This window comes from Giraffa tippelskirchi, chromosome 11 (assembly GCF_054371585.1).
Source record: "Giraffa tippelskirchi isolate mGirTip1 chromosome 11, T2T-mGirTip1v1.2.pri, whole genome shotgun sequence".
Classification (NCBI taxonomy): domain Eukaryota; kingdom Metazoa; phylum Chordata; class Mammalia; order Artiodactyla; family Giraffidae; genus Giraffa; species Giraffa tippelskirchi.
Window position 1 is genome coordinate 125479427 of NC_137285.1, and position 16994 is coordinate 125496420.

A 16994-nucleotide genomic window follows, 5' to 3' on the forward strand; every position below is an offset into this window, starting at 1 on the left:
TATCAATAATTTATTCTTTCTTACTGCAGAATAGTATTTCATTGTACTTGGCACAGTTTGTTTATCTGTTTGCCTCTTAGTAGACATTTGGGTTGTTTCCAGTTCTTAGCTATTACAAATAAAGCTACTGTGACCATTCACTTGCAAGTCTTTGTACAAAATAATTTTTTTTTTTCTCTTAAGTAAATACTTAAGCTTGAGATGGCTGGATCATAGGGTAGGTGTGCTTCCTTTTTTAAGAAACTGCCAAACTGTTCCAAACTGTCGGAGAAGGCAATGGCATCCCACTCCAGTACTCTTGCCTGGAAAATCCCATGGATGGAGGAGCCTGGTAGGCTACAGTCCATGGGGTCGCTAAGAGTCGGATACGACTGAGCGGCTTCACTTTCCCTTTTCCCTTTCATGCACTGGAGAAGGAAATGGCAACCCACTCCAGTATTCTTGCCTGGAGAATCCCAGGGACGGTGGAGCCTGGTGGGCTGCCATCTATGGGGTCGCACAGAGTCGGACACGACTGAAGTGACTTAGCAAACTGTTCCAAAGTGGTTTTCCCATTTTAATTCTTACCAGTAGTGTATGAATGTTCCGGTTTCTCTCAGTCTTTGCCAACATTTGGTAGGGTTAGTCTTTTTAATTTTAGCAATTCTAGTTGTTATGTAGTGGTATCTCATTGTGGTTTTAATTTGTATTTCCCTAATGACTGATAATGTTGAGCATCTTTTCATGTGTTTATTTGTGTTTTCTTACTGTTGAAGTTTGAAATATTTTTGAATACAAGTCTTATCAGGTATATGCTTTGTAAATAATTTTCTCTCTATATCAGTATTTTCATTTTCTTAGAGCCCTTTGAATGGTAGAAGTTTTTAACTTTCAAAAAATACACTTTGTACTTTTTTTTTTTCCTTTTGTAGATTTTGCTTTTGGTGTTATATCCAAGAATTCTTTTTCCAAAGTCAACAAAGATTTTCTCCTGTGTTTTCTAATGGAAGTTTTATAGTTTTAGGCTTTACATTTAGGTCTGTGATCCATTTTGAGTTAATTTTTATATATGTTGTGCATATGGATGTCCCAGTTATTCTGGCACATTTGCTGAAAAGACTATCCTTTCTCCATTGGATTGCTTTTTGCACCTTTGTCAAATATTAGTTACCTGCATATTGTGGGTTTGCTTCTAAACTCTATATTGTATCTGTATCATTGATCTATTTGTTTATTATTACACTAGTACCATGCTGTTTTGATTATTGTAGCTTGTAGTAAGAAGTTATTTTGGCTTTTTCAAAGTTACTTTGGCTTCTTGGTTCACTGTATATCCATCTGAATTTTAGTATTGGCTTGCAAATTTCTACAAAAACACTTGCTGGCATTCTGATTGGGATTGCCCGGAGTCTATAGATCAATTTGGGGAGAACTGATATCTCAGTAATTGAGTCTTCAGACCCATCAACATGATATCCTTCTATTTATTTAGTTCTTTGTTAGTTTCTCTCAGCAGTGGTTTGTGGTTTTCACTTTCCAGATCTTTTATCAGATTTATCTTAAATATTTCATATTTTTGGATATTACTGTAAGTGGTATTACAATTCTTGCAAGTATATAAAAATACTATTGGTTTTTACATTTTGATACTTGATCCTACAACTGTGCTAAACTCATTTAGTAGTTTTAGTGGCTTTTTTGTAGATTCTATCGGATTTTCTACATGGAGGATCATGTCTGTGAATAATGACTGTTTTTATTGGAGGACTTTTACTACCTGATTTTAAAATGATAGTCATCAAGAGAGTATGGTGTTGGCATAAGGAAAAGACATAGATCAATGGAATAGAATATAGTCCTAGAATAGACCCCCTCATAAATAGTCAGTTGATATTCCTAAGGGCACAGAAATAATTCAGTAGCAAAAGAACAGTCTTTTCAACAGTGATATTGGAACAGACTTATCCTGTGAATAAGTCAGTCTTCATCTCTATACCACATACAAACATTCATTCAAAATGGATCATAGATTAAACATAAAAGCTAAAATTATGCAGAAGAAAATCTAGAAGAAAATATTGACCTTAGGGTAGGCAAAGATTTACTAGACAAGAATCCCCAAAATCCTAATCACAGAAGAAAAAAATGATATATTGAATTTTATTAAAGTTAAAATCTTCTGTGCATTTAGAAAATAGACAAAGCAAATACTGAGAGAAGATACTCTCAAAATATCTAACAGCAGACTTTTATTTAGAATTTTTTTAAAAAGAAGCTTGATTGAAAACAGACACTTCACAAAAGAAGACATGCTACCGAAAATATGAAAAGATGCTCAACATAGTTAACCAGCAGGGAGATACTCACTAAAATCACATATAGGATATCCCCTACTTTCTCTGGAATAGCTAAAATTAAAAGGCTAAGAATTCCATGTGTCCAAATGAGTGTAAGAATGAAAACAAGCTGGATTTCTCATGAATTGTTAGTGGGAGTATAATCTTCCCTCCATATCTGCAGGGTAATGGTTCCAGAAACCATGTGGATACCAAAATCCATGGATGTTCAAGTCGCTTATGAAAAAAAGAGTACAATTGGCCTTTGGCATCTGCAGGTTCAGTGTACACAAGTTCCACCAAAGGCAGATTGATATTTTTAAAGTACTTATTTATTTTATATTTGGTTGTACTAGATTTTCATTGCTACATGCAGGCTTTCTGTAGTTGCAGAGAGCTGGGGCTGCTCTTCATTGCACTGCGTGGGCTCCTCATTGCAGTGGCTTCTCTTGTTGCGGAGCACAGGCTCTAGATGCATGGGCTTCAGTAGTTGCAGCACATGGGCTCAGTAGTCGTGGCACAGGCCTCATTAATTGAGGCTCACAGGCTCTCGAGTGCAAGCTCAGAAGTTGTGGTGCATGGACTTAGTTGTTCTGCAGCATGTGGAATCTTCCTGGACCGGGATCGAACCTATGTCCCCTGCACTGGCAGGAGGATTCTTATCCATTGCACTACCAGGGAATTCTGGCAGATTGATTTTTGATCTATGGTTGGGTAAATCTACTGATGTGGAACCCACGGATATGGAGGACTGATTGTATAAAATGATATAATCTCCATGGGAAACATTTTGGCAGTTTATAAATTTAAACATACACTTAACTACTTGACCGAGCAGTTCTACTTGTAGCTCTTTGCTGCTGCTGCTAAGTCGCTTCAGTCGTGTCTGACTCTATGCGACCCCATAGACGGCAGCCCACCAGGCTCCGCCGTCCCTGGGATTCTCCAGGCAAGAATACTGGAGTGGGTTGCCATTTCCTTCTCCAGTGCATGAAAGGGAAAAGGGAAAGTGAAGTCGCTCAGTCGTGTCCGACTCTTAGCGACCCCATGGGCTGCAGCCTACCAGGCTCCTCTGTCCATGGGATTTTCGAGGCAAGAGTACTGGAGTGGGGTGCCATTGCCTTCTCCACGTGTAGCTGTTTAGACAAGCAAAATAAAAATGTCTGTTCAGAAGAAGACATGAATGTTCATAGCAGCTTTATTCATAACAGCTCCAAACTAAATACAACCCACATGTACAGTACTTGAATGGATAAACATATTGTGGTATATTCATGCAATGGAATACAACTTATCCATAAAAGGAATATAAGGAATATAGTATTATAATGAACTTAGTAGCATGGATGAATATCAAAACTGTACTGTGAATGAATCTTGACATAAAGGAATATATGCTGTATGATTTTATAGTAGGCAAAACTAATCTGTAGTCATAGTTATAAAATTAAGGGTTGCTTTGAGCTGAGTAGGGTGGGAGATTGATTACTAGTGGGTTTTTCATTGTTTTTGTTTTTGGCCACGCTGCGTGATTTGTGGAATCTTAGTTCCCTGACCAGGGATCAAACTCGGGCCCTTGGCAGTTAAAGTATAGAGTCGTAAGTACTGTACTGCAGGGAATTCCCACTAGTGGGTTTGAGGTGACTTTCTTGGTGGTAAAAATGTTCTATATCTTGATTAGGGATATGGTTACATGGTTATATACATTTGTTGAAATTCGTTGAGCTATGCATTCCGTATGTGATCCTTTTATCATATGTAGGTTATTCCTTAACATAGTTGATTACAAAAAAAAAAAACAGCTCAAGGTGGATTGTAGATCTGTATGTGAAATGTCAAATAAAAATTCCTTAAAGATACCATGAGGAGGGTGACTGAGTGAGTGTGACTTTGTAGACACGGGGGTTGTGCTGGGGATCTTGGGGAGGGGGGTGGTGCCTATGGACCCTCTTCTTGGCAGGGATTCCTGATTCATGTAATGTATGGAGGTAGAAGGAATGGGCTCTGGTCCCCTTGGCGTCATGTCTTCGGTACCAGCAGCTTCCAGTGCCGGTTATATCCTCAAGTGCCGGGCCACAGAGCAAGAAAAAAAAGATACTATGAGACAGTTTCTTTTAAACAAATCACTAATGTTAAACTGCGCTAAAACCTGGAGCTTCTTGTCTTCAAAAGACACTACCAAGAGAATGAAAAAGGCAAGCTAGTATGAGAGGCGGGAAAAGTGTGTGTGTGTATTTCTTGGATGTATGTATTTTTTCTTGAAAATTGCCTCATATCCAAAAAGTATAACTCCTATAAATTATTAGGGGAAATTCCAAATATTTGAAAGGAGAAAGGGCAACAATGTGAATAGGTATGTCATAAAAGAGAATTTTCAAATAGTCAATAAGCATGTGAAAAACTGCTCTAGATCTTTAGTCATCAGAAAAATACAAATTGAAGTGTCATAATGCAGTATCGATATGTATGCACTGAAATGGCTAAAATAGACAATTCTGAGTGTTAACAGGGTTGAGAGCAACTGTCATTCCTGCTACATTGCAGATTAGGGTGGGAGTATAATTTGTACAATCAATTTGGGGAAACTATGGCAGTGTACCCCTACTTTATGACTAAACAGCTTCTCTTCCAGAATATATCCCACAGGACAGTATATGTATCAGGATACATTTTCAAGAACGCTCATAGTAGTTTATTTGTGAATAAATAAATTAATAGTTACACAAATATCTATAACAATAAAATCATTAAGTTATTTTGTAGTCAAACAATGGAGTACTATAAAACAATGAGAAGGAACAAACTACTAAATACACCTACATGGATGTATCTCACAAATGGAATTTTTTTTTTTAATTGGGGGGTAGTTGCTTTACAATGTTGTGTTAGTTTCTGCTGTACAACAAAGTAAATCAGCTATATGTGTACATGTATCCCCTCCTTCTTGGATCACAAATGAAATGTTGACTGAAGGAAGAGCGATTCAGTACATACATAAAATTCCATTTATATAAAACTCAAAAACAGGGGAAAGTATGTTTTTGGTATTGTAAGCTGGGATCATGGATACTCTGGGGTGAGGAGTAGGCACAGGGAGTTCTTGATCTGGGTGGTAGTTACATGCTGCTGCTGCTGCTCCTAAGTTGCTTCAGTCGTGTCCGACTCTGTGCGACCCCACAGACGGCAGCCCACCAGGCTCCTCTGTCTCTGGGATTCTCCAGGAAAGAATACTGGAGTGGGTGCCATTTCCTTCAGTATCTAAAAATGGAGGCAGGGAACTCCCTCATGGTCCAGTGATTAGGACTCACCCCTTCCACTGCAGGCGGCACAGGTTCCATCCTTGGTCAGGGAGCTAAGATCCCACGAGCTGCCCAGCATGGCCAATAAATGAATAAACATTTTAAAAAATGGGGGCAGTAAAAAGCATTCCACTTTACAGTAGTGGGCAGCTTCACTTGGTGCAGTCTGAGATCTCTTGTTTTGGCTCACACTGCTTGCTTCTTGCTTTGAGTTTTAGGGCTCCTCTGCAGTTGCTGTACAGTGCTTACCATGGGAACTTACTGGAGTTGTACAAGCCAGTGTGAGGGATATTTAACATCCAGTGGAGCAAACTTTGGTCAGCAGGAGGTGGGAGTCTATTTATGCACACACACACACATACATATATATATATATAATATTTGCTTCTCCCTTTCTCACTTCAGATTGAGTCTTGAGCTGCATTTCATACAGTTTCTCACATTGTCCTCTGTAGGACAACTATTAGGCCAACCACTTTTATTGGCTTGCTGTCTCTGTTGTACCATTCCATCCTTAACTCCTGCTCCCCAGTAAAGTATTCATGAATAAGCCTTCTACTCAGACTCTGACCTGCTCACCTTAACAAAGAACTATCTGGCCCAAAATGTCAATAGTACTGAGGTTGGGAAACCCTAGTATTTGAAGCCAGTGGTTTGCTTTAAAATCTAAACTCTTCAGTATTCAAACACAGACTTTAGGTAATAACCACTGAGTGTTAATTTTTGTGTCTATAAAATGGTAATGGTAGGTACAAACAAAGCCCTTGAGGATTAAATAAGCTAAGCTCTATAAATTTCACATCTGAAACATGGAAGAGTTCAATCAACAGCAGATATCAATACTTCTTATTCAGGTTTATATGCTGTTGTCTGACACTATCTGAACTCATTTTTCCTGAGTATAAAAAGTCTCTAGGAAAGAGACCAAGTTCTCAAGTCCTTATAAATAACCATCAAAAGGGACCAAAAACTAGCATCTACAGAATCCAATATAGAGAAAATACCAACATGATTCATATAAAGATTTAAATAGATATATGGGGTTTTTCAATTTTGTAAATTTTTAACTTCAAGTTGGTGCTGTGTTCACAGAGACTCAACATTGCAGTGAAAAAGTTGTTTTGCCAATAGCACAAGTTCACTGTCAAAAACTTTGAGAGCAGCAATAAACGTTATTAGGAAGCAAAGGATGCATTCTGAAACACTTAAAAAGCCAGAGAACATAGTATGTAAACACAATTAAGCACTGAACAAAGTAACGCTAAAATACATAAAACAGGAAATTTTTTAGTGTTTTTAAAATGGTAACATCTGTGTATGATATATTATTGGGGGCTGTCTTATGCATTTAGGATGTTTAGTAGCAGTTCCTGGCCTCTACCCACTAGAGGCCAGTAGTAACATACACCTGTCCCCTCAGCTGTGACAGCCAGAAGCGTCTCCAGACATTGCCAGCTGTAAAATCATCCTTGGCTGAGAACCACCAAGGTAAACGTAGATTTGAATTCCAGTTCGAAGGTTATGGCTCTGAATTTGAACACATTACCTAACTCTGGAAAGGGCGAATTTAACTCAGATGACCATTATATCTACTGCTGTGGGCAAGTATCCCTTAGAAGAAATGGAGTAGCCCTCATAGTCAAAAAAAAGAGTCCAAAATGCCGTTCTTGGGTGCAGTCTCAGAAATGACAGAATGATCTCTGCTCTTTTCCAAGGCAAACCGTTCAGTATCACAGTAATCCAAGACTATGCCCCTACCAGTAATGCTGAAGAAGCTGAAGTTGAATGGGTCTATGAAGACCTACAAGACCTTCTAGAACTAACACCCAAAAAAGATGTCCTTTTCACTATAGGGGACTGGAATGCAAAAGTAGGAAGTCAAGAGATACCTGGAGTAACAGGCAAGTTTGGCCTTGAAGTACAAAATGAAACAGGGCAAAGGCTAACAGAGTTTAGCCAAGAGAACGCACTGGTCATAACAAATACCCTCTTCCAACAACACAAGAGAAGACTCTACACATGGACTCTTCACCAGATGGTCAATACTGAAATCAGATTGATTCTTTTCTTTGCAGCTGAAGATGGAGAAGCTCTATACAATCAGCAATAACAAGACTGGAAGCTGACTGTGGCTCAGATCATGAATTCCTTATTGCCAAATTCAGACTTAAATTGAAGAAAGTAGGGAAAAACCGCTAGACCATTCAGGTATGACCTAAATCAAATCCCTTACGATTATACAGTGGAAGTGACAAATAGATTCAAGGGATTAGATCTGATAGAGTGCCTGAAGAACTGTGGAGGGAAGTTTGTGACATTGTACAGAAGGCAGTGATCAAGACCATCCCCAAGAAAAATAAATGCAAAAAGGCAAAATGGTTGTTTGAGGAGGCCTTACAAATAGCTGAGAAGAGAAGTGAAAGGCAAAGGAGAAAAGGAAAGATTAACCCATTTGAATGCAGAGTTCCAAAGAATAGCAAGGAGAGATAAGAAAGCCTTCCTCAGTGCAGTGCAAAGAAATAGAGGAAAACAATAGAATGGGAAAGACTAGCAATCTCTTCAAGAAAATTCGAGATACCAAGGGAACATTTCATGCAAAGATGGGCACAATAAAGGACAGAGATGGTATGGACCTAACAGAAGCAGAAAATAGTAAGAAGAGGTGGCAAGAATACACAGAAGAACTGTACAAAAAAGATCTTCATGACTCAGATAATCACGATGGTGTGATCAACTCACTAGAGCCAGACAACTTGGAATGCGAAGTCAAGTGGGCCTTAGGTGCATCACTACAAACAAAGCTAGTGGAGGTGATGGAATTCCAGTTGAGCTATTTCAAATCCTAAAAGATGATGCTGTGAAAGTGCTGCACTCAATATGCCAGCAAATTTGGAAAACAGCAGTGGCCACAGGACTGGAAAAGGTCAGTTTTCGTGGCAATGCCAAAGAATGCTCAAACTATCGCACGATTGCACTCATCTCACACGCCAGTAAAGTAATGCTCAAAATTCTCCAAGCCAGGCTTCAACAGTACGTGAACCATGAACTTCCGCATGTTCAAGCTGGATTTAGAAAAGGCAGAGGAACCAGAGATTAAATTGCCAACGTCTGTTGGTTTACTGAAAAGGCAAGAGAGTTCCAGAAAAACGTCTACTTTTCCTTTACTGACTACTCTAAAGCATTTGGCTGTATAGATCACAACAAACTGTGGAAAATTCTTCAAGAGATGGGAATACCAGACCACCTTACCTGCCTCCTGAGAAATCTGTATGCAGGTCAAGAAGCAGCAGTTAGAACTGGACACGAAACAGCCAACTGGTTCCAAATTGGGAAAGGAGTACGTCAAGGCTGTATATTGTCACTCTGCTTAATTAACTTATATGCAGAGTACTTCATGCGAAATGCTGGGCTGGACGAAGCTCAAGCTGGAATCAAGATTGCCGGGAGAATTATCAATAACCTCAGGTACGCAGATGACACCACCCTTATGGCAGAAAGCAGAGAAAAACTAAAGAGCCTCTTGATGAAAGTGAAAGAGGAGAGTGAAAAAGGTGGCTTAAAACTCAACATTCAAAACTAAGATCATGGCATCTGGTCCCATCACTTCATGGCAAATAGATGGGGAAACAATGGAAATAGTGAGAGACTTTATTTTGGGGAGCCCCAAAGTGACTGCAGATGATGACTGCAGCCATGAAATTAAAAGACCTTGCTCCTTGGGAGAAAAGCTATGACCAACCTAGACAGCATATTAAAAAGCAGAGACATTACTTTGCCAACAAAGGTCTGTCTAGTCAAAACTATGGTTTTTCCAGTAGTCATGTATGGATGTGAGAGTTGGACCATAAAGAAAGCTGAGTGCCAAAGAATTGACACTTTTGAACTGTGGTGTTGGAGAAGACTCTTGAGAGTCCCTTGAACTGCAAGGAGATCCAACCAGTCCATCCTAAAGGAAATCAGTCCTGAATATTCATTGGAAGGACTGATGCTGAAGCTAAAGCTGAAATACTTTGGCCACGTGATGCGAAGATCTGACTTATTTGAAAAGACCCTGATGCTGGGAAAGATTGAAGGCAGGAGGAGAAGGAGACGAGGATGAGATGGTGGCATGGCATCACCGAGTCAGTGGACATGAGTTTGAGCAAGCTCTGGGAGTTGGTATTGGACAGGGAAGCCTGGTGTGCTGCAGTCCATGGGGTTGCAAACAGTCGCACATGACTGAGCAACTGAACTGAACTGAACCTAAGTCGTAAACCTTAGTTGCTGCTTTTTTAGTGCCACACCTGACACACACTGTTCAGTAAATGGTAAGGTGATGCTGAAACTTGTTTTCTTTTTGCCACTCTGCCTTTCTATTCTCTTCAAGTGAAATGCCTCTTAGTGAAGCCTGTGGTCATGTTGTTGAATAAGAATTTCTCATCTAACATCGTTAAAAGGCATTGATCTTTCATGTAGGCAGTTAACATAGACTTCAGGTTTGCTTTCTCTCTAGCTATGGGTTAGCTTTCATCCTCTTGTGTTCTTGTTTGACTTGAGAAGTTGGGACTACATTATTTCATTTGAATCTCCTCCTATATAACATTGTATTTGGTGTTCTTTGCATATTCATAACCTCTTGAGTTAGACCAGCTTGTTAAGACTAGTTCAGGCTTATTGGAATCATACCTATGGAAATTGGAAATATAAGGCTAAATCTTTATCAAAAACAAGAAATTAACATGTGACATGGTATTATTAACTAAAGTACAGATTTTGTTCAAATTTCATAAAATTTTATGCCAGTGTCCATTATTTGTTTTCATACCTTTTTCAAGATTCCACATTGCATTTAAGTTACACTGAGCAGTTTCAGCTGCATGCAACAAATTCTGATAAATTCTCTTTTCATTTTTATTCTGTTACAAATATTTTATTTTCCTTGTTATGGCTTCTTAGATACACCCATCATTTTAAAGTGGACATTTAATTTCCAGATGCACGGGGTTTTTAAAGTATCTTTGATATTAATTTCTCATTTAAATGCTTTCTTCTCTGCAATCACCGTCTGTTTTTTTCAGTCTAACTTTATTGAGGCTTTAAATGACTAAGTCAGTGAACTCTCTTGGTAGATGTCACACTGCACTTAAAAATATGTGGGTTATTTTCAAATATCTCTTGATATTGATTTCTAAAATAATTCCACAGTGATAAGAGAACAGGCTCTGTATGATTTTAATACTTTAAGACTGTGAAATTTTTGCACCTTGTTTTATGTCCCTGGATATGTTCCAGTGTCTTCTAGTTTGTAGTCTATAGGAACTTGAATAGAATTTGTATCCTACTGTTGTGTGAAAATTGTATAAATCTTAATTTATATGGAATTGATTCATGGTACTTTTCAGATCTGCTGTGTGTGCGTGTGTGCATGCTAAGTTGCTTCAGTCATGTCTGACTCTTTGCGACCCTATGGACTGTAGCCTGCCAGGCTCCTGTCCATGGGTTTCTCTAGGTAAGAATATGGGAGTGGGTTGCCATGTCCTCCTGACCAAGAGATCCTGCATTGGCAGGCAGGTTCTTTACCACTAGCACCACCTGGGAAGCTCTCGAGTCTACTGTATTCTTCTACTTTTCTGTCTATTCATTCTATTAATTTTTCAGTTTGATATTGAAACTCCCAACTAAAAATCTTAATTTGCCTACTTAAAAAATAATTGTAATGTATAGTGGGACTATATGTAACTTTGTTCTGTGTTTTCTAAGTCTTCCGTAAATGAGTTATACTTTCATAACTTAAAAAAATAAAAAATAAATATTAATTAAAAAAACTGAATATTGTTGTTTATTGTTATTGTTGTTTTATAACTGAGTTGACAGCCAATGAAAAAATTTGTTCTCTAGTCTTATTTTTTATAAGTATGATTAAAAATATTAGTAGCCTAAAATGCTTTCATATACATTATGCCATTTAAATTTTATTAAAGTCTCAGGCAATGAAAAGAGAATAAAGGGAGGTTAGGAAAGGAACTCTTGATATACTGTAAGTATATAGCAAGATACTACTTAATTCTAAAAGCTATCTTATTTTCATAATGCCATGCTACCTCCCTCAAATGAGGAGCATATTAGTCTGCCTTAACTTTCTTTGTAGACCATGTACTTGACCTATCCTGTAGGTAACAAGATAACAGCATAAATTGTAGGACATTGGAACAGTTATATGCCATTTTTTCTGTTGCCAATAGGCCCAAAGACCTCTCTTGCTTAGTCCAACTTCCCTGATCCTCTGTGGCATACATCTTTGCTGTTCTCCTGGCCTAGTGCAGTTGTATCTGGATTATGGGTATTAAGAAAGTTTTTAGATTCATCATTTTTTGGCTACATGAATAAACCTTAGTTCTTGATTATGTGTATTTTAGCTTTTGTGAGTTCATATTGCTCAAGAATGCAGAACAGTTAAATCTTAAGCCATGAAGTGGATATTTGGCAAGAGTCAAGTAGAAGTTGACTTATTTAAAAATAAGAGGGCTTTATATGCAATAAGAAAATAGTCTCAGAACTTTCCTGTTTGTTCTAATAGACTACTGAATAAAAGATATTTTTAAGTCTTTTGTTGCCTAAAACTACTGTCTCGATGTGATTTGTATTTTTAGCTGCGAGAAGAAAAGTTACAGGAGGAGAAAACTTCTGAAGATCAAATCCACAAGTTGTTACCAGAGGACACAGAAATAGGAAAAAGGAAAATGGATGAACAGAAAAAAAGAGATGAGCCATTAGTACTGAAGACAAATCTAGAGCGTGTAAGTAGATCACCTTTTTGATGGACACCTGTCTCAAAATCAGCCATTAGCGCAGGTAACATGGATCTGAAAAAACTGTCTTGGTGAACAGTAACAGTCATTGACTATGCAACTTAAGGGTATTGAAGAACTTAGCATCCAGATGGAGAGCTGGAGAAAATGATTTGTGAACAGGACAATGTGACTTGTGTGGAAAGATTAAGGGAGAGTAGTGGGGAAAAATGGTGAGTGAGAAGAAAAACCTAGTGTGGTATATGCTACTTGGGGTAAGCTTTATACATATATTGTCATTTTGACTTAGGTGTTGTTGTTTGATGGAATTCTGTATGTGTTATATCCTCAACTAGGAGGATAAACTTTCCTTAAAGTTTGTATTTTATTTCCCTTTACTCTTTATAATAACCCAAACAGCACAGTTCTTATTTACAAGGTGTGTGTGTGTGTGTGTGTCTGTGTGTGTGCTCAGTTATGTCCGACTCTTTGCGACCCCATGAACTGTAGCCCACCAGACTTACAGGGTCAGTCCTCAATATTAGATTAGATACTTTGTTTAAACTTAACTTAATGAAACTTCTAATTGGGCCAAATCTTGCCTGAATTCTTTTTGTTACTTATTTACCAAGCAAATTACTGGAAAAGGTTGTAAATGTTATATTTAACTAATACAAGAAAGCCCTTTGGAGAATCTACTGATTATGGCTCAAATGTATGATTACAATTGGTTTTCTTTTCCTTTAGCAATTTATGTTGGCTCTGACATCTTCTATTACTTACTGTATGTGCTTAGCATACCTTTAGAGTCATACCTGTTAAAATGTTTTATGATTCTGTCTTGTTAGTATTTCAGGTTTTATTTTTAATTAGGTGGATTAATAAAGTTTTATTATATATAAAGGCAGCATAACAGAATAGAGGGAAAAAAATCTCTAGACCAGAAGTTTGCCTGTTAAACAGGTCCCAGCATTATAACAGATTGTACAACTTTGGCCATGTTACTTAATTTCTCAGTGCTTTTGGTTTATTCTTTGCAAAGGTGTTTTTCCTGAACTTTAGAAACTGAGATTACATAAGCTTTCTTGAATTGATAGTATTTGCTGACTGTCAATGTGTATGTGGGGCTTTTTGATCCCAGTTATAATAATTGTTATTACTTGATTGTTAAAAACAACCATTTGCATTCCGACCTTCTGAAAAGATTCAATTTAAAAAATATGAAATGCTTATGTACTCTTAAAACTCTGTTCATTGGGAACTACAAAAGGAAAAAGACTGCTTTTGGAGAGAATATAGTTCATCTAGGAAGGCAAGAATAAAATACATGATAGTGTTGTGCATATAATATTTCTTCTGACTAATAGCCCCGAACTAATAATAGTTGTCTGTGGTCTCTAAAAACTGCAAACTCTGCCTCTTCACCCCAACAGGACTATCCATTATTGTTCTCATCAAAAACTGCCCAGAAAGAGATTTCTTTTCAGAACAAACCAATTTTGGAGAGCTTACTCTTTACTATGGCCCTTTGATAGAAAGAGCCTGTTGTTGTTGACCTTGCCAGACCCAGGTTTCCTCGAGGATATGATCTCGAATATCCACTCATAACAAAGATGGAAATTTGCTAATTATTTTTTCTTCTGCCATGTCAGTCTTTGAAACAGAAATTAATTACATCAACCTAAAATTTAATCTTAAAAGGAATCAGGAAGTATTAATACCAATTCTGACTGGTCATGGCCAGTTTTACAAAATTGCCTATACATTGAATAAAATTGGATATAAGAACACTTCATGTTTGAGATTTTGTGATTTTACCTTTTCTCTGTCTACTTTTATATTTCATATTTTTGAGACTTTTACAATCAAATATTTCTTAAGAGATTTGGTGTAGGACAAGTAATTTCATTTAGTTTAGCAACAATACATTCATTGGGACTGAAGAGATGTTCAAGTGGTCTCAGCGGAAAGTCAGCTAAAGGATTATATTTAATAAAGAGAGTATTATGATTAGAGCTGGACTGATCATTTTACCCTCCTGATTCAAAAACCTCAGTGGCTCCCCATTTCCCGTGGAACTGAATGAGAACTCTTCACATTTAGGTCTTTAGTACTAGTCTAGCTTATCTTTCTATCCTTGCTTACATCCCAGAACTCTAGGGAACTGAGCTGTTTGCTTTCTCCCAAACATGTAACCCATACTTTCTCTTCTGAGGATCCTTGCTCTTGCATTTCATCTTATTGATACGCCATTAACCTTACCTGATGAAAAGCTATTAATCTTTCTATGAAGCTGTTGCCTTCCTGGAACCGGTAGGAATTTCTTGTTTCTCCACTCCCATTATCCATTCTCTCCCCCTCAACTTTCCTCTCCTCAGTTTGTAACTTTTATATGACTTACTTAATTCTTCCTTATGTTACAGTTATTTGTGTGTTTGTGTTTCTCTACTTGATTTGTAAGTTTGTTGATTATAGGAAATGTCTTACCATTTTTAAAAATCTCTCATAGTACCTTGCACATCACAAGAGTTTGATACATGTTTATCAAGTTGAATTCAAATAGAGGAAGGCAAGGGCTGATTCTGGAAGCAGTTATCTGTTATTTGTTTAGAATGGAAATAAAATAGGCACAGTGTTTAATTTATTATGATCTGTTATGACAGTTAATACCAATAATAGTTCAAATTGTTGGAAAACAATTTGGTGTAACAATTATAGCCATGCCAAAGATTATAAAGCTGAAAGTGGAAAATTGCTTGTCATCCCACAATCTAGAGATAACTTCTATAAACATTTTGGTGAATATCCTTCCAGATTTCTAAGTGTGTGTGTGTGTGTGTGTATAACATATTTTGTTTTTCTTTTCGGAAAATGCAACCTAGTATACATACTGTTTTATAATCTATTTTAATAAATTATAAATCATGGATGTCTTGCCATGTAAATAAAGAATCCCGCATCATTATTTAGTGGTCTGCTAGTTATTCTTTGCTGTAGGATTTATTTAATTAATCTCCTGTTGATATTTTGCTGTCTTACACCACCACTGTGACGGTATCCACATGCCTCATTGCCTGCGTGCATGCTTATTCTCTCGGTCATGTCCAACTCTTTGAGACCCCATGGACTGTAGCCCACCAGGCTCCTCTGTTCATGAAACTGTCCAGGCAAGAGTACTAGAGTGGTTTGCCATATTCTATTCCAGGGGATCTGTGCTATAGGTTTATTTTTATGCAGTGTTAAAGATGAGAGGTAAATATTTCCCTATCTTAATAGTTTTAGGTTTTTGTGGGGGTAGAAATATAGAGGGGTTGGGGTTTGGAGTACTTTTTCTTTATGTAATTATTTATAGTAATGTAAATTTATTTTCAACAATTAAAAGAAACCTGGCATATTCATATTATAACACTAAAGTGTTTTCTTAAAAGATTAATAGTACTTAAGTTGATGTAAACAAAATCTATCTTTTGTTGAGCATTTACTACTTGTGAGTTAATGCACCATGTGTTTTTAATGGTTTATCACAATAGGTGTATTAATAGTAGAGAGATCATTCTTAATTTTATAGATGAGAAACAGACTCAGAAAGGTAAAGCAACTAACCTCTAGTGACAGTGGTAGCTAATAGTAGAGCTGGAATTTGAATATTCTTTTATTCAGTACTGAATTGATTGTGTAGAAAAGCCTAAATAAAGAAAAATTGCCATTATTTACCCCCCTGTTGAGTCTATTGATGTCAAAGGTTTTTCTTGCTTCTCAGACTATTTGGTAATGAGTTAGTGCTATTAACGTCTCTCCAGTGAATAGTTTGTACAACAGGGTTTTAAGGAGTGATGGATACCCTACAAAACTGAAGAGCTTCTCTGTAAATTATAATCCTTCAATTCTTTCTTGCAGGCTGTTGGAAACCTAGCCTGTTGTATGAATGTGCCTATCAGACTAGAGAATAGCAAAACATTTAGGGAATACAATGTACTCTGAGCTGTAAGATGCCTTGCATGCCTCTGTCTACAACTCTAACTTTGATATTAACTTAATCATTAGAAAACTGGTTAATCATTAGATGATTAGACATTTTTTTGTTTACCTACTGTAAAATGGTATGTTTTAGAGAAAAGGTAATCATTTGCTCTCCGAGTCAGTTGTCTAAAACAGAAGTCAGATTCCTAAATAAGAAGCTACAGTTCAGTGTGATAGTTGCTCCCCCAGCCTGCCAATGCAGGAGACACAAGAGACATGGGTTCAGTCCCTGGGTTGGGAAGATCTCCTGGAGAGGGAAATGGCAACCCACTCCAGTATTCCTGCCTGGAGAATCCCAGGGACAGAGGAGCCTGGCAGGCTACAGTCTGTAGGGTCATACAGAGTCAGACATGACTGATGTGATTTAGCCCACACGTACATACTATAAAGAAGAAACTCATGTTAAATCATGAGTAAATTCTCATATGTTGTATGTAAAAGGCACACATAAAAGAAACATTGAATATAAATTTAAAGACTCAAAAAGAAACTCGAAAATAAAGTGAAGGTAAATAGTGTCAGCAAGATGGAAAAAGCTGATGGAAAAACCTTTCAAGAGAAAGTAGTATTTAAGACGCCTCTGAAAGGCCAGT

At 37.3% G+C, this 16994-nt stretch overlaps 1 protein-coding gene and 1 non-coding gene across 3 annotated transcripts in view; both read left to right on the forward strand.

Annotated features, from left to right (window-relative positions):
* Window positions 1-16994, forward strand: part of RNF169 (ring finger protein 169) — an 81914-nt gene that overhangs the window by 41609 nt on the left and 23311 nt on the right. For both annotated transcript variants that reach the window (XM_081539650.1, XM_081539651.1), the window contains exon 3: window positions 12244-12390. In XM_081539650.1, coding sequence (XP_081395776.1) covers window positions 12244-12390 — 147 coding nt within the window. The remainder of the gene's footprint in view (window positions 1-12243; window positions 12391-16994) is intronic.
* On the forward strand, window positions 4262-4394 carry LOC145528061 (small nucleolar RNA SNORA57). Its single transcript, XR_014070133.1, has one exon. It is a non-coding gene; the product is annotated as a small nucleolar RNA SNORA57 (small nucleolar RNA).